Raw genomic sequence first — 27,725 nt, 5'->3', positions numbered from 1 at the left:
AGCGGGAGCGAGAGGGAGGGGCTGCTCCGAAAGGGCACGTCTAGGGCTGGTAGCAGGTGGGAGCAGGTCTGCGAGGTGAGTGAGGCCCTGGCGGGCGCCGTCTCTCAACCCGTCCTCGGGCGGCAGGCAGCGCGGGGCCGTCTGCCCTGCGTGGAGCGCTGCCAGCCGGTCTCGGGGCTCCTCGGCGCGCCCCGCTTCGCTCTGCTCAGCAGCCCGAGGAGCGGCTGTCCCTCTCAAGGTCACACAGCGGGCCGGCGCGGAACAGGTCTCTCCAGTCCCAATTCGTTTTTAAGTCAGTCAGTCCCTATAAAGCAAACGAGCGGAGACTGTTTGATACGAGAGAGATGGTGGAGCTGCGCCAGCACTATAATTACCCCGTGATAAGGTGCTGGGATTAGGGAGAGGCGTGCTGTGATGCCAGCAAGGCCAGGCAGCCCTGGAGGGGAGAAGTGGCGCCGGGCCAGGCGGTTTAGCCAGCAGTATGTGAGAGAAATGAGCCCCGCTCGAGGTAAGGCAGCAAAGTGCATAAGAAAGAATGGTTATAGCAAAATCTCAGGGTCATCTTCATTTTTTTCCTTTCCTTTTTTGCTTCCACTTATTACTGGGGAGGAGGCTTGATTCATTGTAGCCTTGTTTTTTTCAATCCTCCTTCCAGTGATCCAAGGGAGAAAAAAAAAAGTAAAAACAGGCTGTAAAATCTGAGTTGGAAACAAGGCAGTGAAATCCAAAATGAGAGACAAGTCTGATTTTTGAGGATAAAACAGACTAATACATGGAAGCATTAGCACTGTCTGTATGTAATTTTCAATTTTATAGGCAGAAGTAAAACTAGCTATCACTTCATAGCTTTCATTGGCTTTTGTAAAGTTTTACTACTGTAGCAACTATATTTCTAATTTACTCATTTTTAAAATAAATGATAATTTGATATGTCTCCTGTTTATAGCGTAAAGGGTGCCATAGTTAAGCAAAAGGAGGAAACGAGCATAAAAAGGGAATGGGGCAACAGAGAAATAAAGTCCATCAGAAGTTACTGCCAAGGGAAAGAGCTCCGAAAGTAGAAATAATTGATAATAGTTAGAATTGGAAAAGGATGAAATGTGGTGGCAACAAATGCTACTACAGATGTTGGAATGAAAGTAATGTTTTTGAGATCATGTCTTGTGTTTTTGTATGTCTGTTTAATGGAGAAAGGAATTTGAAAGTCAAATCCAAGATGAAGAAGCATTAACATCTAGAGGGAGTAAGAATCAAGAGAACTGACTCACAGTAAAGATAAACAGCTGAGCAGTGGATGCATTTAACTAACGTTCTCTCAAAGTATTTATATTTTTGTAGATCTGGTTACTGAGATTCAAACATATTTCATGCTGTATTATCTGTACAATTTCTTAAGGTCTTCTGTGACCAGCTGAATAAATGAATACCCTAAGTTTATATTGTCCTTTAAACTCTAAGCCCCTGTCATCCATATTACGATATCCTGAACTTCTCCTTCTATCCCTCACAGAGATCCCATTATTTCAACCCCAAGGGGTGAGCAATGGCACGTGCCAACTGCCCAATGCCTTCGGTGCTGCCAGGTGCCTCCCTGAGCAGCTGAGTTCTGCCTGTTTTCATCAGGGGGCCTAACTTGAGCCATCCTCTGCATGAATGCCAGCTCAGAGAAGTTGGATGAATATAGTTCTCTTTCAGACTTTTGTGCTCCTATTTCAAATTGGCTAATGAGCTCAACAGTTAGAGAGAGACTCAACATACAAAAGTGGTTTCATTCTGGATTGAAGATACAAACTGTCACTTGGGAGTTTTATGGAGTCTTTAATGCTTATCAGGAAGTGTCCTCTTTGAACTATGGAAGGCAGCAGGTGGATGAAAAATACTAAGTATAAAGTGCTCATGCACCGCGCTCTGCTCTGCGGGAGTCATGAGGAACTGTAAGCACGTGCTTCTCTTCTGCCAACCACTGTTTGCCACAAAACGCAATGAGGCCGTGGCAGCCATGTTAGGTAAGGGCAGCAAGGTGCCACTTCAGTGGCCATCCCTCTTCCGGGCAGGAAGTCCATAAAATTTAATGATAGCCATCATAACTGAGGGCAGAACAGCCTGCTCTATAGCCATCTTGGATAAGGGAAATGGAAGTTGTTGCATTTGTTCCTTAAAGAAATGGTGTTTCAGAAACATGAGTTAGAACTTACATACATACCTGCCAAACATCTGCATTTTGTCTTGAGTGTGTCAGTCTGCAGGAAAAATCCTTTAGTTCTGATGACTTCCTGAAAAATAAGACCTTCTGGTGAAGGATGCTTGCTGAGAACTCTAAATTAACTGTAACTGCCTAGAGGAGAAAAACAGTAAGCATCATTATGGACAACTCAATTCATATCTCTGAATATCATGTAATGATGATCTAGAGAGCTACCAAAATGTTGTTATATGTTAGGTTAAGGTTGTCACTGAGGAGGTGTTGCGAAACGACTGCTTAGTGGGAGATCTTGAGTCAAGATACGTTGTTAGGTTTGGAGTGAATGAGGTGTGCTGTATGAAAGCAGGTCCATTTGCAGTATGAAAAGTAAGATGCAAACTGAAAATGGAAACAGAATAAAAAGATAAGGAAAAGTTGGAGGTGCGCAGTTTTCTATTGAGTTCTCATCCCTGAAACATGGGCAGTTTGCTAAATCGATTTTTCCTTGATTTCTAGGAACACAACAAATTGTATGCGTAATTACACTATCTGAAGCCATATCAAATTTTAAAATATGACAATCTATGGAGGCGTTTACTGTGAGGTAGAGCAATACGGGAACATAAAGCAAAGTTTGAACTTGTATCTACATCCCAATGTTACATCTTTTGCTAAGCAAGCTTTCCTCAGAAGTAGCAGAATTAAGCTGAACTGTAAAAAAGTGACAAATTGTTTCAGAGCAGTAGATTCTTCTGAATGTGTCAATTTGGATGATAACAGACAATAGTGTTTAGGTTCGTAGCAATCACTTCTTGTCCGCTAGAGGGCTGGGGGAAGACTAGCTGGCTCAGGCACTCAGTTTGCTGATCTATGGTTGCTTTTTAGATGCAGCGAGTGAAAATATATTATTTTTTTCTTAAGCAGGATGAGTGGTCTCACAAAATAAGTTAAACTAGGAATGGTGATATTGCTGTGACACTGTGGAGATTCCCTCTCCAAATTGTTAAAATACACTGCTTGCAGTTCTCGATAAAGTGTACAGTATTCTGGGCATGCATGATAGTGTGTACCTCTGGACAGCTGCACTACTAAATGCTGTAGTTTCAGGGCATATCAGTACAGCAATAATCCACTTTGAATTTTCAGCTACGTTGTTTGTAGGAGCTGCTGAATACGTAGATATACATTCTACAAATGTTTTCTCTTGCAATGTATTTCTGTCCTTGCTGTTATGTCATGAGAAGTAAATGGAGCAAGACTGTGACCTCACAATAATGATCATTACTGGAAAGTAACAACAGGTATTAGGTAATGGCTTAGTTGCTAGTTTCATGATCACATTAAAAAAGAGCCAGATTATCTTAGATAAATAAAGATCTTAGAAACCACAAAGCCTGTAATACATCTAAGAGCTAATTTACCCTTTAGTTTTGGCTGTGAACTTTGCTGCTCAGTGTGTGAAGCACCGTATGGGAACCGCTTTGGTGAAAGATTCTGTGCAGACACAAACGCTGGGAGGTGAGTGAAAGGAATCTGACTGCTGAGCCCCTCTGCTTCCAGCCACAGTGGTCACAGAATGACTTTTATAAGTTTACAAAGCTCCTCCTTAAAACTTATTAGGACTTCTATCTCTGCTACTGTTGTTCAAAAATATATTTTATGTATATAGTATATAATACTATTGATAACATAGTATATCTTCATAGCATATAAATATCTATAATGTAACATGTATTATTTCTACAGCTGTGTGTTAATACAGATACATAACTAATTTTACTTACAGTGTTTCCTCATTTCTAACAAAATTCACGAAGCTGAAGTATCTGACGTTTTCCCTGCTCTATCATTTGACTGGGACATAGCTGTGATGTAACCAGCTCCTAATTGCTTTTCTGTTAATGTGGGGTGCACATCTCAAAATGTTTGATATTTTCTGTGGTTGTTTCAAAAATAAGAAAAAAAGTGTTAAAAACAAACATGCTATTTCTTTACATGTATGTAAATGCATTTTATTAGGGGTTATTTTCCGATACAGATTAAGTATGGTTTTAAATGAAAATCTGAAGGGCAAGGGGGCAAGGTGAGATGATCAGGAGATGTCTGTCCAGTTCTCTGGCGGTGTTCAGTGGAAGTGTGCCGTCTGCTCAGTCGCTCTCTGCTGAAGCTGGTGGAAACTGGGCAGCCAGCAGCCAGGACATGTGCTGCTACCTGACAGGAAGCATCCTGCCGAGAGGTGGGAAGGAGCGGTAGAGACAGCAGTCGTGGTTGGAAGAGGGTGGGAGAAAGCAAGAAAGGCTCAAGTGCTGAACGGCTTTGGACTTTTAGAACCCACCTGTCCTGCTTAGGCCTATACTCATTTCTATTCAAGGAGCTGTTGTTACAGTGGATGCTTCTTCTAGAAGGAGATCTCATCCAAACCCTGCAGAATGTTTATATGAGCAGATTACTCTCTCTCTGCAAAACTAAGACAGAGTTCATAGAGCTTTGTAAGGGCAAACCTATACACAGAGCCATACGATTTCATGTCTGACTTGTAGCAAAGCGTTCTCTGTTGATGGATTTCCAGCTTTGAAGTTTGCAGTTTGACCTGCACTGATCTGACCCAGTGTAAGCTTCCTGATGGAGAAAACAATCAGCGCCAGTTGTTCTGGACATTACAGTACTTAAAATGCATGCAGGAATATTTTAATCGTTGGGTGACTGACATGCATTCTCAGCCAAGAAAGATAACCACATTTTACCAAAACTAAAGGGTATTTGAAATGTCTAGGCAAAAATTAGTGTGAACTGGTGGTGTGCCTGGGAATCAGGAAAGTCTCCGCTAGGTGAGAATGCTTCTTTCTCAAAGATGGTCTCTGTTCTTGAAACCTTTTCCAGCTGCAGGTTGTTCCTGGTAGGCGTTCCGTGGAGTTAGTTACCGGCTGGTGCTTAATGCAATGAGCAGGGAATATCAGTCGCAGCAAAATACTTTATTCTCCTTAGTTTATGCATATGCAATTACATAAATGTATCTGAGAGAATTCTTTTTTCACGTGAAAACATAAAAATAGAGGGGAATATATAATAATAATTGCTGTAATTTCGTTGCAGCAATGATAGCAAGAATATAAGAAGGACAGGTCTGTAAGAAGCCATGATGTATTATCTTTCTTAAACTAAGATGTAAGAGCTCTTAGCCAGGCCCTGGTTCAGCTCCTACATGGAGCCAGCAAGTTAAGTACCGTGGTGGAATCACTGCCATGAGTTTGGCTTGATGAAGCCAAGCCTCAGTCGTGTGTTACTCTGTGCAGCAATCTTTTACAGAATCTGGGGTGAGCAAACCTGTAGAAGTGTGTGAGTTTTAAATGTCGTGAAGGAGAAAGAACTGGAGCAGCTGCAGACAGCGGGAGCCTTCCTGCACAGCCACTGCACGCTGCCCAGCTCCATATCTGACTTTGTATCTGCAAGTTGCTTTGCCACTAATGGCTTATGGTAACTGAAGGCTGCTGCATCTCGAACTATCACAATGATAACGTTATTTTGTCTCTGAGTTACACGTTTGTTCCTCTGTCTAGGAAATGATGATAAAGATTAAAGCATACTTTAGTCTCTTACTGTTTTGTTCTGATAGTTAACCAAATGTTGCTGATGAGTCTCAAGGAAGAAGCGCGTTCAAATACTCGTGGATTTCCCATTAGGACGTACAGCCGCGTTAGCTTGGCGGTAGTTTCTGCAGCTCCCGACTGGGAGAAATGGCAGGTGGCCGCTGGGCAGGCAGCCGGGCCGCTCCTGCTGCCCTGCAAGCTTTGCCGGTAGCAGTCAGCCCGCAGTCCGGCGCGGAAAGCTCAGAGTTACAGGTGAGGAGAGTTTTGGCGTTTGTTGCTTGCTGCTGAGCGATGCTCGGTGTTGCGCAGGACGTGCCGCGGTCCCCCCGCTGCCGGCTGGTTACTCGGTGATGCCCTGCTCCCTAGCGCTCGCGGCGGGCCGCAGCCTGAGGCCGGTTCTCCGGTGCCGCTCACCCCCGGCGGTGGTTCGTCCTCTCGGCGCCGCTCGCCCCTTCCCGTCCCCTCCGGCGCCCGCGTGGTCTCTCCCGGCGGAGGCGGTGCGCGGCGTCACGTGGCTCCCGGCGGCGGGGCCGGGCCGGGCCGAGGCAGCTGCCGTGCCGCGGGGCGGGGGCAGCGCCATGGCGCTGCGGGAGCGGGGCGCGGGAGGCGCCGCGGAGGCCGGGGAGGATGCGTTGGAAGGGCCGGAGCGGGGCCCGCCGCTGCTGCCCTGGGACCGCTTCTCGGCCTGGCTGCACTGCGTGTGCGTGGTGGGCTTCGACCTGGAGCTGGGCCAGGCCGTGGAGGTACGTGAGGGCCCGCGGGCACCGCGGCTCGGGCGCGGGCCGCCTCGCTGCTCCCCCTAACCCCCCCCCCGGAACGCCCGGCTCTGCGGCACGGCCCTTAGCCCCGCCGGAATCGGGCACTTCCTCTGGAGCGGTGTTGCACAGCCGCGGGGGAAGCGCGGCCGTGCCCGGGAGGGAACTGCGGTGGAGCGAAGTCACGCGGCGGGGCCGGGGCCGCCCGCTGTCCCCGTGCCGCTGTCCCCGTGCCCTGTCCCCAGGCAGGGCGGTCTGGCAGCTCCCTGCTGCTGCTCCGTGCCGCTGCTCCATGCCGCTCTGTGCGTGAAGCTGCGCGCGGGAGCTGATGGGGCTGGGAGATAGATAAACTGCAAAAGTGCCTCTGCTCGGTGGTTTCGCATCCTGTCCCACCGCGTTCATCGTGTGCCCGTGCAATAACCAGTTGGGGCACAGGGCAAAGCTTTCTCGCTGTGTTTTGTTGTGGCTGGGAAAGCGCTGTTAGCATTGGTGCACGGTGCGCTGGCTTAGCGCTGCTGTTAGAATCCTTAACGCAGAATTGATGTGCGTCGTTGGCTGCGGGAGAAATACAAATACCAAGCGTCCTATGGCAACATCTGTGTTATTCTCATCTAATGTTACGAGATGTTGGCAGCAAGAAGGACGATATTTCTGTGTAACCCGGGACTGAGGCAGAGGTGCTGTGTGTGGGTGAGGGAAGCGCGGGGCCCCTGCCCGGTCAGCAGACAGCTCTGGTAGCAGTCCCGTTAATCGTAGTGGAGTGCTCACATAAAATGAAACTTAAAATGCGTAGGGAACTACGGCCTGAGTGTTTTTAGTTGCATTTTTAGTTTCAATTCCGATCCTTAAGAATGAGGTTGCTTAACATCACAGCATATTAAAAGATCCACAATGCAAAGCAAACACAGCATAGTTTCAAACCACACAAAAGAGGATATTTTATTTCTTCTCTGGAAACTGCTTAGACAGAAGCAGTGCTTTGCCAAAACCTGCGGTAGTACGGACTTTTCCCTACGGTTGCATTGGCAGGGAAGATTCCCAAGTAGCCGTTATATTTCCTCCAACAATCACAGTTTTCTAGTTACTTTCCTTTCACTTATAGCAACGTGCGCTTACATCCCTAGGGAAGTTGGAATTTCTGGCACGGGCTCTGCTATCACACTGCTTTTCAGGCTGCTTCTTTTCTTTCCTTCCCAGCACGTTAGATTACAATTCAGGCAGGAAAGACAGTGTGTGTAAGAGCACTGAAGTTACGAAGGGAAGCATTTGGAAAGCAGGGAGTGGTGGTCTCCCATCGTTCTGCTTCCTTGTGTCTGACTTGCACTTTTTCTTTTTTCTGCATTTTCTTTTGTGCTTTTGACAGGCAGATTCGTTTTCTGTACCTTCTGGCCTAGCAGTAGCTCACGGAAATGGTGTTCTTGCTCTTTTCTGTTTGGATTTCAGTAAGGTCATTCAAAACATGGTAATTTAAAAAAACAACAACAACTTCTGCTGGGCTCTGCTTGTTATCATTATCACTTATCACTCTGAGGTGGCCACTCTTGCAGCTCAGAAAGGCTGAGATGTGATGGGATAGACATTAGCACTTGCTGCTGGTTTTACTTCCTTTGGTTTTATCTTGTCTGACTTCTGCCAAGGTGCAGTAGCTGGTGAGCAACAGGAGAATGAACTGCAATCAGGGCTGCAGGCTTAGTGGTCTGATGAGGTGCAGGTCGCTGCAGCATCGTTCAGCTGCTGAGGGACTTCTGATGAAGTGCATTGCTGAAGCTGATTACATCATCACCTTGGCATAGCGCAATGCTACGGGGTTCTGCTTTCTTCTGTGCTCTCTTCTTACTTACTGGCGTAGATATTGTTGTTGTAACTTCAGCTGTCACATGGTTTTTGATGTATGCACCGTAAACAACGCTGAATAACCTTTTGTTGTTGTTGTTGTCAGTGCAAGTGGCTTTGTGGGTGTAATTCTTGCACTTTCACGCTCCTGGCTCTCATTTGTGGCCAATGTTGAGCCTTCACCAGTTAACACCAATACAGCAGGTGTTCTGTGATTGAATGTTGAGTATCCCAATCTAACTATCCAGTGCAACAGATTTCAGGCAGTAACACGTTGCCATTCTGAAGCATCATTGGCTGCATTTTCTAGGTACAAGTAAAATACGAACTGCTCTTCCTTAAGACCGGTAGTACCAAAATGTCAAATGCCCTGGATTTTTGAGTGTACCTTTATAATCTCCAACTGGCACCCAGAACGCCTTGTAAAGGTGCTCTTTAATCTTTACTCTCAAAGATCATTAGCTTAGAAAGCACGTAAGAACAGATGCCTAGTATTAATAACTTGTAATAGACAGTAGCTTAAAGCTGGCAAGTATTTGGGGGTTGTATTGTAGAATTACTTAAGAGAAGCTTTTTACTTGTATCTGGTATATTTTTCAATGAAGCACTACCTTTTTTTCCTGTAGGTTATATATCCTCCACATTCAAAACTCACAGATAAAGAGGTAAGTCATGGTTGCTGTGTAAATAAGTCATTTGGTTTTAGTTTAGAAATATCAGGATATGTAACTGCCCTCTTTCTTCTCCCTACTCTTTAGAAAACCAATATTTGCTACTTGTCTTTTCCAGATTCCAACTCAGGTAAGTGCCTGTTTTGTTCTGTAGTCATCTGCTGCTGGACTAAGCTATGTTCAACAAGATTTTGACAGTATATATCCAGGGTTTGCAATTAAATTCTTCCTGTGGAAACCTTAATGTTACAATAGCGAAAAGTTGCAGTTAAGTATAAAACTGTGTTTGTCTGTATTGCGGTAAGGCCTGGGGACTCTTTATTTAGTATGAATGAAATATCAGGAATGTATGTGAGGCCTTCCTGGTGACATGCGTGCTAAAGTTCTAAGGTACTTTGCAAGTAAATAATGAATGTCTTCATATCTGTTTCAAACAAAATAATATTTTTGTCATTGAGGAGAAAAATGTAAGCACAGAGTTTGGAAACAGATAGAAGGGTTTGGGACCTTCTTCTTGCAAAGATCTAAATGTGTATTTCCTGAATTCATAACAGTGAAATGGACTTTTAAAATCAAAAGCATTTAGAAAGAACAGTCTTGAAGGAAAAATATATATTATTTAAATCTTCTATTCTATTCTTTCTGTTTTTGCTGTGTGTGGTCCTGCTTGCTAAATTCTTCTTTCATCTAAACTTTTCCTGTTCTGCTGCCAAAGAGGAATTAGAAGCATGTGGCTGATGACTTAGACCACCTGCAAAAAGAGATGGCAGAAGTACAGACAAGTCTTTTCACATTTATTTCTTCATGAAAGTCAAAACCTGTAGTAACATATTTGTCCCCATAACTGCACATACTCTTTGCTTTTGATTCCTCTGCAGCATAACAAGTCTGATATGGAATGGTGCAGATGTATGTTTTTAATGCATGAGAGCTTTCTGGTATACGTAATTTAAAAAAAATGCCTTAGCTGTCTTCCCCTTTGTCTTGATGTCATTAAAATTAAGATATTTTCTCTGTTCCTTATCCTGTGGGTAAACAGAGGAAAAGCTTCTGTTGTTGAAAATGAGTTGTCTTCTTCTGACTCTCATTGATAACGGTTACAAATTTGTCCAACCTTTGAAAGGTACTGAAGGTACAAAATAATGCATTAGGAATGAAGGCTGCTTTATTTATTTATTTTCCCCCAAACAACAGTGGTAAGTAAAATTATTAATGTAGTCCTAGGCTTGCACAGAGAACTACGTGAGAACAGCTTATGGTTCAGCTTGCCCCAGCTTGGTATAAAATAAACATAAATAAAATAAAAAGGTTAAGTGCTTTCATTGAAGAGAGAAATGAAATTTGGTCAAGATGATCAGAACTGTACATCCAGACCCATAGAATGTGTGAGAACAGTAGGACAGCTGCCTAGAGCTGTTCAGGGCCATAACAGTCTGAATCTTCAAAGCTAATGACCTCGCCCCAAGGTAGAGTTATGTTTCTTTCTCTTGTTTAAAGAAAGCTATTTATCATTGCCAGAACTATCTAACTGTGTACTTGTATATATACATGTATACATATACATATGTATATATACAATATATATGTATATATATGTAAATGGGCACAATTGCAGTATGTTTCCCTTTTTCTTTGGTCAAGTTCTAATGCTGAACAAGGCTCAACTTTGGAATGCTCTCATGTGTTGTTTCTCTCTCCCCCTGTGTAGGTTGTCTTGGCGACACGCAGTTTTGTTTTAGATTTCGACGGTCTTCTGGAAGGAAAGCTTCTCTGTGCTGTTTTCTGGACCACTTGGATAGAGATCTACCAGTTTACTTAAAGGTTGGAAATAAATAAATAAATAAATAAAAGTAATACTTGTGTGTGTATATGTATAATAGTTCTTCTGAATAACATTATCTACAGGGTTAATACTGAGATTATGTACGAAAAACAAAAACTGGATGTTCTGAGAGATAAAGCTGAGCAGATGTTTTTTGTAGTATGTCATTATCATAACAATTAGCTAATAATAAGTCCCACTAACTATTTTTCAAGTTTGCATGGATTTTGAACTGTAACAAATCAAATCAGTGACCAGAGCTGTTCTGTTAATGACTGGCAGCCTGTAGATCAGATTGTAGAATCCCTGATAACTGAAACGCTTCATAACTTTCTGAAAACAGAAAACAAAACAGAAACAAACAAACCCACAGTGTTGAGACACTCTCTGTTTTGTTCCCCCCACCCTCCTTTTTTTTTTTTTTTTTCTTAAGATGGAGGCATTATCAAAAGAGTTAATGGCCAAAAAGTTATCAGCATTTTCTTATGGAATACTGAAATACTGAGGCCTTTGACTATGCTAGTGGGAGTCTGACTCTCAAATCTGTTTACGTGGCAAATATTTGAATTCCTGCATGTAAGAAGCATGAAGCTGATGTTTTATCACTGAAATGTGAGAGCATGCTACTATTCCAACAATCTCTTGTAATGCTAACAAATTGCATGCTAGTTTTTGTCTTTTCAAGTTCTCATTTCTTTAAGATTTTAGCTGCTAAAAAGTGAAAAGTGCAGCTTTGCAAAATGTAAGTGTTTACTTGTTCCTCTAGGAATTAATTCTGGTTTTGCTTTCAATGGCATTTCGAGAGAATGTAGATAGAAAAATAGTAAAGCTCCGAAGTACAACTATTTCCACACATTGGTGCTTTCTCTTTGAAGTACTTAGGAAGATTTTAATGCCAGTAAACAGAGTAATCCTTCTTAACTGTATCTAATCAATTTCAGAGCTTGTAGGTAAATAAACATATAGAATCCTTCAAAAAGACGAAGTGTCAAGTTGATATATTGAATTATTTTGTTTCTTTTGCAGAAAGATCCAGCGTATTACTATGGCTACGTGTATTTCAGACAAGTTCGAGATAAATCATTAAAAAGGGGCTATTTCCAGAAGGTAATTTTGATTTTCCTAAGACAATATATATATTTTGAAGATAATTATTTTTCAGTGATGTCAGAGGAGCAGAACAAATATCTTGCTCTTTTAGCTAAATTATGTGATGATTTGTAGTGAACTGGTCTGATTTTTCCATCACCTTTGTTATGTTCCAGCTTCAGTGTTAGAAGAAAACTTTATGTTAAAAATAAAAGTTGGAAACTCAGGAGATTTTTGTTTGCAGTTTGCCTGCGGTCATGTGTGGCTGGCTTGCATGTGTGAGGAAAAGTCACATTTTTATGTTCTCCGAGGATAACAGGTAGAACTGCAATAGAAGGGGTGAACTTAAAATGCTATTTCTGTATTGTTGTTCTTTGTTCCAGTCACTGGTCCTCATCAGCAAGCTGCCATATGTCCATCTCTTTCGCACTGTGCTTAAGCAAATAGCACCAGAATATTTTGAAAAGAGCGAAGCTTTCCTGGAAGCAGGTAGCTCTACTGTTGTGTTGTTCTAGAAACACTCCTGTAATGTCTCTTATCTGCTTTGGAGTAATAACAAACTCTGTCACATTTGAGTTCACACATTTGTCTTTCCGCAGGGTAGAGGGCTGAAACTTCAGCAAACTGGTTTGATTTCTATCCAGCTCATTGAACAGAACCAATCTGATTTTGGATCCTTTCTGGGAGGGTTGAGGATCCCCACTCATGGCTAGCAGTACAAGCAGCTGACATCAGTCCTTAATTTGTACTCTTCACAAGTTGAATCCTTTCAGGCATTCTGACAGTTGTTCTTAAGCAACTGTAGAAATGTCTTCTTGGGCTGGCAGGGAGTGTGTTTGTTTTACTCAAATAGGAGCAGCAACAGGGCAGTGCTGGTAACAGCTCCCCCAGCCTCCCCCATGCAGAATTCCTGTCTTTGTACTTACACTGAGCACAAATTGGTGGAAACCATTCTTGATGAAAGAATTGTTTTGTTTCTAATCACCTGTAGATAAACTGTTTCTTTTTGGCAGTATTATGAATACTAGAACAAAATAACCATTAGAATTAGTAATGACACTTGTTTACATTGTTTACAACAAAATGCTAGAAAACTTTCTTGGCAAACTTTTTTTATTATCTCCTAAGACTTTTTTATTCTCCCTAACTACTTTCATCTTTCTCTCCTATGGTAGTTATTTTTTTAGTGTGTGTACTGCTCAGTTTTTTTTAATATGGGCTTTCAAGGGTTTTCATAAGATTCCTTCAATGAATTGTGAACCAGGTTGCTATAAATGGAAGATGAGCTAATACTATTTTCTTGAAATGAAAACCTTTGTAGTTCTAGTGAAATAATACATGAAGAATGTCAGCAGTGCTGTAAAACTTCTTTAGAGTATGGAGTGAAGAAAATACAAATAACACTGTTGTGAGGTATTAGAACTAACTTCAAATTTCAGTGTGCACAAAGATGACTACAGTACCACAAGTTACTGCATATACAAATTGGTTATAAATTGTACTTTGTGTATATTTTTTTTTTCAGTTTGTAGTGATGTTGATCGTTGGCCGCCACCAATTCCAGGGGAAATACTACATTTGCCTATAATGGGTGTCATAATGAAGGTAAGAACTTTGGCACTACTTTTCTCTGATGGTGTTTTCCTCCCCATTTACTGTGTCTGTGCTTCCTGTACTCTGCCTTGTTTTCAGTTTCTCATACTTGAGAACAGGAGTAGACTTATACTCCACTCCTGATAAGGGAGTAATTTTTTTTTTTTTGGAGTTTTGGTTAACATTTAATTCTTGTGGATATTAGAGAGATGTTTCCAGATCACTACTAGTTGCGGTGTCTATATTAATCTTCTGGTATTTGCAGGAGGTTAGCAGAAGATGCTAATTATATTTGCCGAATAAAATATTAAGTATCACTTGAAAATACTGAGAATTAAATTCTGGTCAAGTAAAATGAAATAAAACCATAGAATCATTTAGGTTGGAGAAGACCTCGGAGGTCATCGAGTCCAACCGTTAACCTAGGGCTGCCACTCTTCCACTAAATCATGTTCCTAAGAGCCACACCTACATTTCTTTTAAATAATTCTGGGGATGGTAACTCAATTAATTCCCTGGTCAGCCTGTTCCAGTGCTTCCTCAGTGCTTTCCTGCTCCGAGGAAATCTTTTGTAATATCCAACCTAAACCTCTCCTGGTGCAATTTGAGGCCATTTCCTCTTGTCCAGGAACTTATTGCTTGGGAGAAGAGACCAACCCCCACCTCACTGCAGCCTCCTTTGAAGTAGTTGTAGAGATTGCTAAGATCTCCCCTGAGCCTCCTTTTCTCTGGGCTGAGTAACCTCAGTTCTCTCAGCTGCTTCTCCTAAGACTTGTTTTCTAGACATTTTACCAGCTTTGTTGCCCTTTTTTGAAGACTCTCTAGCCCCTCAGTATCTTGTAGTGAGGGGCCCAAAACTGAACACAGTATTTGTGGTGCTGCCTCGCAGGGAGCCAAGTACAGGGGGACAATCACTTCCCTAGTCCTGCTGGCCACAGTATTTCTGATACAAGCCAGGATGCTGCCAGCCTTCTTGGCCACCTGAGCACACTGCTGGTTTGTATTCAGCTGGCTGTTGGCCAACACCCACGGGTCCTTTTCTGCCAGGGAGCTTTCCAGCCACTCTTCCCCCAGCCTGTAGCGTTGTACAGGGTTGTTGTGACCCAAGTGAAGGACACTGCACTTAGCCCTGTTGAATCAAGTACAGTTTGCCTCCGCCTATCAGTCCAGCCTATCCAGATCCCTCTGTAGAACTTTCCTGCCCTGTGGATGTTCTGTAGAGCAAGTTAAGTGTTATATTGTAGAACATTGTCTTTAAATGTTGCAGCTTGTCTGTAAGCGATTGTTTTAGGTCTCTGCTGGATTCAATACAAGGAAAAGGAGTTATTTTCTCTCTTTCTTTCAAAGCTGCGGATTCCAACATATCGTGACAAGCCTGGAACGACCCCAGTAATACAGAATATGCACCAGGTAGAGATCAGATGCTGCTATTGTATATAACTCTAAAACAAAGCTAAACAGCTGTCTTCATTGGTTTTGTTGTTGAGCTTTTTTTTTTTTTTTTTTTACTTTAAACTTGTTCATAAAAGCTTGGTAGCAAACCCCCATATATTTTGATTATAACGAAATTCAGTGTCTTTGAAACTTCACATAGAAGAGTCTAGTGCTGGGTAGAAACACCCATAGAAAAGGTGTTTTAACTCAGTTACACCAGGCACTTCAGGAGATGACCAGAGTTGTCCTGCTCCTGGGTAAGGATTGCTGGCTAACAAAACTAACAACTTAAACATCCTTCTAATGGGTGAAACTGTACTGAACTGTTTTTGGAGGACAAAGAACACATTGAAAATCTTTTTCCCCAGAAGATCATTGTAAAACAAATCTGTCTGTGCCTTCATGTGCTGTGCAACTCTTGTTTGAAATGGCTTCAGTGTGTTGTACCACTTCAGCACTGAAAGCTGCATGCCTGTGTGGGGAGGTGGTGTTAGGAGAAACCTGCTTTTAGCACAATAAGAAGTTACTCGTGGACATAATGTATTGCATACTGCAGTAGTTATTATCTAATAAGTGCAGTAGTGGTATATAGGGTATGTACTGTCTATCATCTGTAAGCATTTAAGGGAAAGTTTTAATTAATAGCTGTAATGACTAAAAAGCTAGTACTGTGATGTCTTTTAGGCAGATGCTCAGATCTCTATGACCTTACCAACTGTTCATGAAGTAGATCTTTTCAGGTAGGAATTTGAACTAATTTATTCCTAACTGTGAACCTTCCACAAGTTAAATATTAAAGAGGATTCCATAACACATAGCTCATAGGTCACAAGCTAATGCTTATCAGTATTATTTTTAATACTTTTTCTGTAAAGCTACCTAAAAAACTCGGGTAACCTGCAGTTTGAAACTGAAATAAATAAGCAAGTTCATTAAATGTTACCTTTTGCAATGTTATTTTGTATTTTTCAAATGACTCAAATTCTCTTGGAAACTTTGATTTTACCCAGTTACTGATCAAATATATATCCTTTCTGGTTGTATTAAATGTACTAAAATCCCTCAATCTCATTTTAGGTGTTTCTGTCCAGTGTTCTTTCACATTCAGATGCTTTGGGAACTAGTACTGCTAGGAGAACCACTTGTTGTCATGGCACCGTCACCATCAGAATCTTCAGAAACCGTGCTGGCACTTGTTAGGTAAATGTAGTGGAGCTGCCAAGCAGATGACCAAGTGAGTCACTGTCAGTTGCAGCTGAGTGCCACTTGAGATTGTCTGAATATAGCAAAGCCTCATCAATTTTAGATTTGATTTTTCTTTAATGAAACTTTCCATTGTATAGATACAAAAATGTCTTATCTTTCTACCTTGCAGTTGTATTTCACCCTTAAAGTACTGCAGTGATTTCAGGCCATACTTTACCATACATGACAGTGAATTCAAAGAATATACAACCCGCACACAAGCTCCGTAAGTAGACCAAGCTTTGTTTTGAAGGTGTCTTTCAAAGCTGCTTGTAACCATTAATCTGCTTTAAGTTATTGCTCAACTATTTTGAATGTCTGTTATTGAAGAGTTACGTTTAGACTGCTTATTTTTAAGAATTATCTTATGGTATGCAGAAGTTAGCTATTGATGTCGTCACTTGTTGTGGCAGTTCTTCCAAAAATAAATTATCTTCACTAAATTTGTCAGAAAAGCATAGTAAATACTTGAGAAATTACCTTTTTTTTTTTTTTTAAGAGCATGAGTCTCACATCTCCTTTAAGGACTCCTTGTAACTTAATTTTTTATGTCCTACTTTTATTTTGAGAGTATACACCTACAGTATTTCTTATTCTCTGTTATTTAAATGCAGCTTGGTGTGGGTATAGACTACGTATGTGAGATTTACTGATCTTTTTTAAAACAATTTTTTTCCTAATGTCTGAACAGACAGTGGTCGTTGTGTTAGCTTTGTTGTTTGGTTGGTTTTTACTGGATTTTTCCTCTCAATTTAAAAAAAAGAAACCAAAACAAAAAACATTGCCAGAGATGCAGCAGTGGAAAAATATCTAAACATAGGCATTGTGCTTACAATTGTATTCTGTGGGGATAGTTATGCAGTATGTAATTTAATTTCTAAAAATAATTTCAAGAAGAGTTAACTAAACTTTAGCCACCCATATTGTATAAATACAAGTGTTCATCTGTAGCAAAATAGAAAGGATGTTAAGAACCTTAGTAAGTGAAACAGAGCTAGAATTTCTCTGGCTTTCTTATGAAAAATAAAAACATGAAAGGATTGCAAATAGGCAGTGGCTCTAAGAAAGGTGCTTCTGACCATGCACAAAATAGGCATGGGATGTGTTAATTCTGTGTGAAGTTAGGCTACACTTAAACGTCTTTAGGGTTGTGCTTCTTGAGAGTCAATTTGCTTCTTATGTTGGTGTTTTTTTCTTGTGATGATGTTAAGAACATAAGATTAAGCATCACAAATTGACTACAACAAAGTGTTGAGATGTCTTTATGGATGGTCTTTAAGGTTTTTTAATGGTCTTTATCATTGCTTTGGAAAAGAGAATGTAAACACTGTATGATAACATGGAGAAATTATGAACAATATTTGCAAATCTCAGTGAATTTAAATGAACAATACTGATGAGTTTAACGGGTTCGTATAAACATCAAAAATAATGAAACTGAATTCTGTTCCCAACTGAGTGGGGAAGAAATATGCAGTAAATATCTGAAATGTTTCCAGGTGAACATGCTTGAACAGCAGTAAGCCTCAGAAGAGGTGATCTGCTGATGAAGGCTGAGTCAGTGATAAAAAAAGAAAAGACTTCAGAGAAACTGATGCAATTTGGCATTGCTTGTTCTGTGGTGTAATGGGGCTGAGAGATGAAAATTGCTATTTTTGTAGCCCAGACATGATACTAAGCTACAGAGCTGTGTGTTCAGATTTTTGTCCCGTCTCTGAATGTCTAATGAGTTTAAAAAATACATATTGCTAGAATTAGCAAGTGGAGGGAGGAACGCAAGTCAAAAATAGGTGTAGCATAGCACAGAAATTTATGCCTGCTTGTCATCATGGTATAAACATACTTCACTTTTTCTTAGGGAAAGGTGGGGAGAAACAGGAAACTTAAGAACAATGTTCAGAAAGTAACAAAATTTGAGACTTTTAAGACCAGTCTGAATAAGTGACAATAACCTATTTTATTACAGTAGTTCCAATGAGGTTGCAGCTGTACTCTCTCCTTAGCTAACATGTGGATGTAAAATGGATGGCAGCCACTATGAGGGAAAATACAGCACTAATATGATGTAATCATAATATAAATCCCAAATTCTGCAGCCCTATGCTGTAATAGAAGCCCTGTGGTCTTACTGCCTCTTGTTGTCTGGCTGCCTGTATGCATCCTCAGCCAGATTGTAAAGAGTAGATGGGAAAACCTGACAGGTTGCAAGCCTGGGAACAATGCTATTAGTGTTCGTGTACTTCTCCACCTGGTAACTGCTTTTTAACAAAGGACACTAAAGTGTTGGAAAGGAAACAGAACAGTAAGTGTCTCTTTGCCTCGTGTTGTCATCTGAGTGGTAGCTCAAATGAAAAGCCTTGTATTGACATGCATATTCAATTACTCAAAGATTTGTCATAATCAAACCTTGAAACATAGCAATTACCCTTTCTAATACAGGGTCAGATTCCCGATCATTTAAAACAAAACCCACAGTAATAACTCAGATAATACACCATTCTCATTATTTTAAGTGGGCAGAATAGAGCCAAGAGTCTCAGTGGAAGGTATGGCACTTCTGTTGCTGTTCTGACTTGGAGACACCTGTTTAGCCATTTTTTAAGACTTAGAAACTTTGGTAAACTTACTTTTACCTGTAACTTAGAATTTAACTTGTGAAAATAAGTACAAAAATGAAATAACTTTTAAGTTAAAGCTGACCTTTTGTCATTAAGACGCATATTCTTGCTGTCCTATTTCAAACATTGTCATTATTTTTCTAGACCATCTGTCATTCTAGGGGTGACAAATCCTTTTTTTGCAAAAACTCTCCAGCACTGGCCCCACATTATCAGGATTGGAGATATTAAACTTCCAGGTAAAGCATAAATGTCTTCTGCAATCCTGTCTGACAAGATCTGCGTGCTTGTTTATGAACAAACGTGTAATTTGGTTTAATGAATTTAGTTTATTACTAACCAAATGCTCGTGGTTATAAATCTGTTCAGTGAAATTAGGCTCTCTAGTGCTGTATGTCTTGTACTGCCAAATCTAGTATATTATATTGAAAAAGTGATAATATTTGTAACAATGTTTTCTCTAAGTTTTCATTCATGCCAAGGTCTGTATCTGTGTTGAGAAACGTTGTTTCTGTTCTAAGTTTAGGATTGGCAGAATGTAATAAATCAGTCACAACAAGTGCAGAGAACTGCAGGACCTATAAAAAAGCCGTGTTAATAAATTAATCTTGTAATATTCCAGTAATTATTATTTGTTCATGGTGGACATTTTTGTTGTGTAATTGAGTAGAAATTTAATGTGATATTTGGTATCACATGAATTGTAAGTCTGTAATAAAACTCTGCAGTACTGTAGTTGTGACGTGAAATTCCCGGACATAGCTGTTCTGTTCTGCAAGTAGGAAGCATAAATATCTGCTTACACCATGAAATTTGTAAAAATGAGCTATGTTGCATTTACCACAGTAATTAAGGATTAGGTGCTGTGCTCAGTAGAAGTGAGGAAGTTTTTGCTTTACTTCCAAACATTTCTGTCCAAGCTTCAGAATACCTCGTTTGGAAGGAGAGAAGGGAGGAGGAAAAAAAATGCTAGCTGTCCTGTGGTTAGGATCTAGAAACTAGAATCTTCCCCCTTTTTTTTTTTTTTTTCCTCCTTTTCATCCCACTCCACAGTTTCAGTAGGAGTTTATACCATTACCTTTGCTGCAGTCAAACATCCAACTAGATAAATGGGAAGTTCTGTCTGCTGAGGTTCCAGGATTGTTAACAGGTGGCTTTGAATGTTTTGGCAGGTGATGTTCCAAAGCAGGTGAAAGTGAAAAAACTGAAGAACCTAAAAACTTTGGACTCCAAACCTGGTAATAAAGTTACCTAAGAGTTAAATCACCGATATTTTTAGTTTAAAAAAAAACACAATTTCCTTTGGCTATATGCTGCTGCCTTTTTTCTTTAGGTGTTTATACCTCTTATAAGCCATACTTGAACAAAGACGAAGAAATTGTTAAACAGTTACAAAAGGTAATACTGTAAGTCTCTTAATGGAAGTTGTACTGCATGCTGTCCTACAGTGTTCTCATTTAGAGCTGAGCTCTGTCTGCATAACCACAATGAAATTGCATTCTGATTCCTTTGCCCCAATTCATAACTGAATAGATATTTAGATATTCTCACTGTAGAAGAAAGGCCTTCTTGTTGGCAGTTTGCGTAACTAAATGAACTGTAAAACTCAAGAAGCTTTATAATTTAGGTAGTAGAAGTGGCAGATCAGTTTGTCTGTCTTGACTTCTCCACCTTGCTGCCATCCCCCTCGCATCTCTTTGCTCTAGAAATTTCATGCATGATGTGTTCAAGAACCAGAGCTTCCAAACTTGTAACTAAAGGTCAGCAATTGAAGGGTTGATCTTGTTGCTTTCTTTTCATGTTTCACCGTAGGGGGTGCAATAAGTGAGTTTATGGCAAATGTATACAGAAGTACTGGAATAGATATTATTTTAAAAAATAATAATAACCCTATTTACATACCTGTAATAACAGACTTTTTGTGATTTCTTCTTTAAGGGTGTACAACAGAAACGTCCCACGGAAGCACAGAGTGTGATTCTTCGGCGGTATTTTTTGGAATTGACAGAAAGTTTCATTATTCCTTTAGTAAGTTGTTAGACTGTGTCCATTCTTATAGTCATTTCTTAGGATGGCTGAGGGGATAATACAAGTCGTGTTTCTGCTAACACATAGCAGATTCCCAGCAACCTCTTCAAGTTCAGTTGGCTCTAGAAGATGCTATTTAAATTTTTACAAAGGAGAGACTGACTTGTATTAAAGACTGAGATGTATCTACTCGGTGTCTATTGGGGTGTCACACATAAAATATTTTTTCCACTGAATCAGAGTAATTTAGTTTACAGCATCTTGCTCTTTGGGAAATGGCAGATATCTGTTGTTTTGCCCTTTAAACATGGTTCTTCACCTGTTCAAGTCTTTATGGCTACGTTGAGGACGCAAATTTTGCCTAATTTCGAACCAGAACATGGGGTTTGTTGAAATGCTAAGTGTTCACTACGTTGTTTTTAATTTTTCACTGAAATGAGAATTGGCTGAAAGAAACTTAAATATAGGATTTCTTATTTACTGTAATAGTAAAAACATACCAGCCCTGTGATTGGAAATCTTGCTCTACTGGCTACAGGCTAATGATACAGCTTTATGCTGACAAAGGAATATTGAGTGGAGGTTGTTGAATCCATGCAGACTAACAGTTTGGGGGGGGGGGTACCACTGAAATTGAAACTTGCCATCTCTTTTACTGTCAAATTGGATAATGATAAATGTGCTTTAATGTGCTCTTACCTAGCATTTGGAGTTATGAAGTCCCAAATGCTTCTGTGCAAAGTCAAGACATTTCTCTGGGCAAGTGTTTAAAACTAGGAAGCGGTACCTCACGCATTAGATTTTACGTATCTGCTATTCCCTTCAAGAGCTCTCTAATCACTTTGTGGATCACCTGAACCTTTCAGTGTTTTAGAGCAGGCTGTGATCAGATTGAATTTCTGTTTGCCCTTGGATGTTAACAGTTAAAGAGTTTTTCCTTAATATGCCTTTCCTATCTTTTTGAGATAGGATGGGCATGTAGGGTGAACCTAAATCCTTTACGTGACATATCCACTGCTGTGTTCAAACTTGCACTTCAACCAAGGAAATGAATTAATTTGTTACAGATCTTAAATTCACAGGTTGAGATCACCCTCTACATTCTCTGCCTCAAGAAAAGTATGGGGGGCAGCTTTGTTTTCTCAAAAGATAGAAGCAGGCTTTTCATATCATCAAAGCTGATTATGTTTATGGATCAAAACATATGGCTGTTTGCCTACAGATTCTAAAGACATATAACAGGTTGTGTCAATGTGCTTGTGTGATCTGGCAAGGTGGAGCTGCCTCCTGTAATCAGAGCTTAAGCTCAACTCTACCGCTGGTACTTCAGATAATGAGCTGAGTGCTGCCAGTGCCTTTGCCAAGCATTGTTATTGCAGAGAGGCCAACAGCTGGTGCAGCAGCTGGGCTCTAAGACACGCTTCCAAATACTTGATACAAGAGGGTACTGGTTGAAATCACCTCTGATATGAAGGTACCTGTGGAGAAAAAACTGTTAGCTAGTGGCCGGAGTTCAATATATGTATTCTGTGTGTATGTTTCCTTCCTTTTCTGCTTTGTCTTTTGCCCGTGTCCTTATAGAACTGTGCTAATGTCAGCTTCTGTAGTTGAGAAATATAAATGGGATTAGATAAGCTCCTCCTTATATTCTTATATGGTAAATATGCATTGACCCCACCCTGTACCAGTACTTAGAAAACTCTGTGGTCACAAGTGATAAGTAAATATACACGTGGAATGTGTATCTCATATACTGGTTATGCAAACAACCTTTCTTTTTCCTTTCTCTAGGAACGTTACGTGGCAAGCCTAATGCCTTTGCAAAAATGTATATCACCATGGAAGGTATGGAAAATGCAATTGGAATGAGATGGAGATCGATAGAGAAGACAGTTACTGTATGCTAATGATCTCTTTTCTCTTTTTATAGAGTCCACCACAGCTGAGGCATTTTAGCCAAGATGATTTCATGAAGACACTGGAAAAAGCGGGACCACAGCTCACCTCTGGTTTAAAAGGAGACTGGATAGGACTTTACAGGTCATTTCTTTCATCGACATTAAAAGAAGACACATCAGTAATACCAATATTCTTTTCCTGAGCAAGTTTATTACCAGTATTGGTTTGAGTAAGATTTTCTAAGACTGACTTTTTGAATCAATGCCTTAATAGAAATTGAAAATGGTTACTGTAGTTTACTTGCTTACATTGGTTTCTGTAACCCATTAATAGTTTCCAGAAGATGCTGCTACCATCTGTGTCTGTACGCAAGTATTATTTGGTATGGGTGTGTGGAGGGAAGGTCTAGTTTCAACTTGATACTCCTTCCAATCAAACACTGAAATGAGGATATTTAGAACTCGGACTTGTTGCGTTCCTGACAAAATTCCTAAAGTTTATTTTCTTTCAAACACCTTTTCTTTACATTTTTTTTTCTCAATCCTTTTCTGGATTAATCGAAGCTACTGTTACGCTCAACTTCAGAACACTACATTCTTCCGACAGTAAACAAAGGAAGGGTCCTGCTACCTTCTTCAACTCAAACGTAAATGCTGTGCTGCTGAAGAGATAGGAAACTTTTCAGAATTTTAATTAAAATCTAAAATTTATTTTTCTTCTGTGTTTTACCAGGCATTTTTTGAAATCACCAAACTTTGATGGCTGGTTTAGAAGCCGGCAAAAAGAAATGACGCAGAAGCTGGAGGCACTTCATTTAGAAGCACTCTGTAATGAGGTTAGAACAATGGATGTTTATAATTATCAATTCCTGCTGCATCCACTGGTTAAACATAAAAATGACAAGAATTTTGTGAAGTACGTTCTAGCATAACATGAATTAGCTAACTAAGTACAGGCTAGAATTAACATTAAAAAAAAAGGACAATATGAAATTAAGTTTACTTTTGTATAATGACTAATCACGTGTAAAAGATGTCTTTAGTCTCTTTCTGGTTGTAAAGAATATTTTCAATTTTACTTTTTTCATCATATTTGATAATGTTATCTCATTCAGTTTCCTTTCTTGATGTTTTATTTCTCATAAACTATCACAGCTCAAAGCATGTTGTAACTTTGAAGGTGTAAACTGAGTGGGTACCACAGCAAATACACAACTAGTTAGTTATGGATGGGAAATAAGCCTATGACTGATCTGTAATTAGAACCTGAGAAGTGAAATTTGTTGTTGATAGACAATATAATGCCACATACACAACCTTCTGTTGTAAGATCCATCCTTCACATAAACAGATGAAGGAAGGTATCAACATAATTTGGGTGAGAACAATTGGCTGAAATGTATCATGAGAAGAGATTGTACAGCTAAATAGGGAATAGGAAAATAATATATATCACAGCTTTAAAATAAAAAAAAATCTGCTAGTTATTTTAAAATAAGCTATTGATTTTTATCACTGGATTTGTCACTTCCCAAACAATACCTTGTAGGAATCCAAATAAATAGCTTATAGGGCAATAGCTAGGTCAGTTATCTTCCCTAGAACCTAGCCAGCTGTATTTGATACTAATTTATTACAAGAGGAGGATGGGTGTCACAAACATATTAGTGACTCTGATTAAATGTGCAGATGTAATAGGTGAATAGTAAAGGAGGAGGGGGACAGAAATGGAATAAGGAAATTCACTTAAGCATGTTTGCTGGTAATCTGCTACGTGGTAGATACACTGTAATGCCCTGGCACTATTTCAGTCTTTCCTCATGCTGCTCAATCTAATTCGGTAAATATTCACTGCTATTTTGTGTTCTAGATGCAATTTAAGCTAAGCCTGTCTGGCATGATACTTTTTGTATTTGTTTGTATTGTGGTTGGGCCCTCCCTACTCTCCTTTTATGCTAAGTCCTGGGCAAATATGCAAATAAAACAGATTTTGTAGTTCAGAGACAGTATGTGAGTAAAATGAGTGAAGTAAATGGCATAAGAATAAGGGAATGGAGAAGACTCACTCTGAAAAGTAGGTGTAAATTAATACTGTTTTTGAGAATTGTACATATTGTCATAAATGCATCGATGTTTAATTTTTGTTAGAACCTGGTTTTCTGGAGTCAGAAGCACACTGAAGTAGAAACAGTGGATCTTGTCTTGAAGTTGAAGAATAAACTGGTAAGTGAATTGAATATGGCTAAAAACTGTAGTGCTAAATGAGGTAGAAGTATTAAAGAGTTGCATTTACAGATACTTAACGAAGATATTTTTTGCGATCGAGGTAGTTCAATGAATCAGTCATCTCGGTTATTTTAAATCAAAACACAAAACACTTCAGCCATGGCTGAGAAGGTAGCCGGTTTGCCAACTCAGCCAGTTGTGTTAGCATTGCACAAATCTTGATTTGTTTAAAACCAGTTGGAACTTTGTGACTGCTTTGGGTGGGAGCAAGGCTGAAGGCTCAGGGAAGCAGAAAACCAAACTTTACTGCGGTTGCTGGAAGTCCAAATGAGCATTAATGCTGGTAGGTGGATGTTGAGAAAACCTGACCAGATCAGTGGGTTACATTTTATTTAGTTAAAAAAATGAGGGATTCATTTTCTGCATTTGCTAATATGTCATTTTGATGCGTTTAGAGGTAAAGAGGCATTTTTGGCAGAAGTCATGCTTTGTTGTCCCTTCTGCAGTTGCAGGCTGACAGAGAACACCTTCCTGTGAAAACTGATACACTGAAAAAGCTGCAGGCGCACATCCATGACATTATACTCGCACTTCCAGATGACTTGCAGGACATCTTGCTCAAAACTGGCACAGCGTGATTCCTGCTGGGGTGTGCGCGTGTGTGCAGGGAGCGGGTGAATGAAGACAGTGGCTTACGAAGTTCAGGACAAAGACCTAAACAGTGCAGTTACACTACAAATGGACTTTACTACCAGTATTGTCCACTGTAAAATTTTCACTGTTTTTCCCGCTTAAGTACCAGTGCAACTAAAGGAATTCCTGTGTCTAATAATGTTTGAAATAAGTGCTCTTAAAGAAAAATCTGTGGGCATCTGAAACTCTTCCACAGTGTCGGACCACAGCGCAGTGCTGGCATTGCAGAATGTTTTCTAATTGGTGCTGCTATACCCAATGCTGTTAACTCAGGGGTAAGCAATATTGATCCTGTACTGTCCTGTTGATGTAGTATCTGATTGCTTTCTTAAAAAGAAAAAAAAAAACAAAAAAAAAAACAACCTGGGATAATGTGCGACTTGGTCAGTACACATAATAGTGAGGTATTTTACTGGTAAACCATCAACAGCTTACAAAACTGTTTCAGGGACAGGTGAAATAATCACAATGGTTCTTAACTATATCTTCCTTTCACCTTTGTATCCTCTTTCCAAAGACCATATTAATTTAGCATCTTTAAAGAAGAGAAGGCAGCTGACAAACATTTCCTGAGGAGCAATTTCTTCCATTTGATGTTGGTTAATTAGGGTGCTTTTATTCACATGCCTTAAATGAATATCAAGTAACTGTATACCAATTTGTGGTTTTAAACTGCTGACGTTCAGGATTTAAAGTGGATCACTTGTGTAAATGTGTTCATCACAGTAACACAGCATTCATCCCAGTAAATAGACTGATATTCTAATGCAGAATTTAACATCAATGATTTCAGTAGTTAGCCGATACATAATCTGTTTCAGCTGGAGATCATAGCTTCTGTTAGAAATTTTTATAAATATGTATTTTTTATTTTTTAGGTTTTAATTTTTACTTACAGCAATAGGGTCAGTAAGGACCTGGAGGGATGGGGAAAAGAGGATGCTGACTTCAGCTGACAAAAGCCTATGGAGAGATCAAACTGTGGCAAGGGAAGATTGTGGAGGGATGTTATTTTTGGTATATGCATATAGCAGACGTGCAAAGAAACTAATTTTCTCATCTGTACTAAGCAACAATTGTGATGTTTATCTTCTTGAGCAAGATTCAGTGGTATGTTAGGACTCAGCTGCTCTACATGCAGTGTTACACTTTGACCAATTTCAAGTAGAATAAACTTAATGCTATAGTGTACGCGCAGCATACACTTTTATATGACAAGTGGATCACAGTTATAAAAAATCCTACTTTTAAGTGCTTGGATGGAATTTTTAAAAACACATGAAATTGTAATCCTATAAGAAAATGCTTTTGTATAATAAATATTTCATACCATCTTTCTAAAATGTCTTATTTAGGTACAAAGTGTTGTGACTATTTTTATGAAAATATGTATTTTAATACTGTTATGGTTTGTATACAGTTATTCTGACAAAAGGTTTAATGCATGTATTATGTTACTTAAACTACACCACTTCAGCATTAACTTCTAACTTGGAATTTTGTTTGCACATCCTGATGAATATAATTTCTAATTCAGAAATTATTAAGTGGCCATTCTTATACTAAAGCTAACCTGGAACACTGTGTAGTTCCTTGGAACTATGTAAACTGGTAACAACTATGATAAATATTATCACATGACTGCAATACTTATTTTTGTAAAAGAAAATAAAGAGTTTCAGTTTTTGGAAGTTACGTGACTTGGATCATGGGTGTGACTTTTTTCCTTGATGTAAGCAAGGCTGCTCAGCAGCTTGTAGAGACTGCTGCTTAGCGTGACTTGATGAAGCTGTATCCTTTATGTGACCTTTAGGAGTTGATATAAGCTCAAATCCCTGAACCAGCTGCAAATGTTAGAATCTTGTTCAAAAGAAAGGCAAAAGGAAAAGTTATACGGGGTTGATTGCCATCTTTTAGTGCTGGTAGTTCAAAAGGACCTTAACTTAGTGCTGCAGGTCTAGGCAAAAGGGAGTCACAAAGGTAGGAACGGTCTCTCCTTGTTACAGGTTTCTGATCTTGTCTCCCTGCAGTCCTTTGATGCTGAGCATGCA

At 39.8% G+C, this 27,725-nt stretch overlaps 1 protein-coding gene across 2 annotated transcripts; it reads left to right on the top strand.

Annotated features, from left to right (window-relative positions):
* DENND6A (DENN domain containing 6A) lies at positions 90-27,374 on the top strand. Of its 2 annotated transcripts, none has more exons than XM_021409143.1 (20): positions 90-508; positions 3,611-3,700; positions 9,147-9,158; positions 10,737-10,849; positions 11,877-11,957; positions 12,323-12,428; positions 13,465-13,544; positions 14,880-14,942; positions 15,651-15,706; positions 16,044-16,166; positions 16,342-16,437; positions 18,974-19,068; positions 20,002-20,067; positions 20,163-20,227; positions 20,768-20,857; positions 22,649-22,702; positions 22,788-22,897; positions 23,489-23,591; positions 24,904-24,978; positions 25,488-27,374. In XM_021409143.1, exons 1-20 carry the CDS (start codon positions 415-417, stop codon positions 25,617-25,619), a joined length of 1,704 nt encoding a protein of 567 aa, XP_021264818.1. In that variant the 5' UTR covers positions 90-414; the 3' UTR covers positions 25,620-27,374. The 2 variants fall into 2 exon arrangements, with proteins under 2 accessions (XP_021264818.1, XP_021264817.1); XM_021409142.1 differs by lacking the exons at positions 90-508; positions 3,611-3,700 and adding exons at positions 3,789-6,512; positions 8,984-9,022 and having other exon boundaries at positions 9,116-9,158.

This window comes from Numida meleagris, chromosome 11 (assembly GCF_002078875.1).
Source record: "Numida meleagris isolate 19003 breed g44 Domestic line chromosome 11, NumMel1.0, whole genome shotgun sequence".
Taxonomy (NCBI): Eukaryota; Metazoa; Chordata; class Aves; order Galliformes; family Numididae; genus Numida; species Numida meleagris.
This window is presented reverse-complemented; position numbering and strand designations above follow the sequence as displayed.

Excerpts from the sequence above, each read along its gene's own strand:
- DENND6A (XM_021409142.1), top strand. The coding sequence starts at position 6,120 with ATGCCCTGCTCCCTAGCGCTCGCGGCGGGCCGCAGCCTGAGGCCGGTT. Across the intron at positions 9,023-9,115 it reads CAAAACTCACAGATAAAGAG|AAAACCAATATTTGCTACTT; the intron begins GTAAGTCATGGT and ends CCTACTCTTTAG. Across the intron at positions 9,159-10,736 it reads TTTTCCAGATTCCAACTCAG|GTTGTCTTGGCGACACGCAG; the intron begins GTAAGTGCCTGT and ends CCCCCTGTGTAG.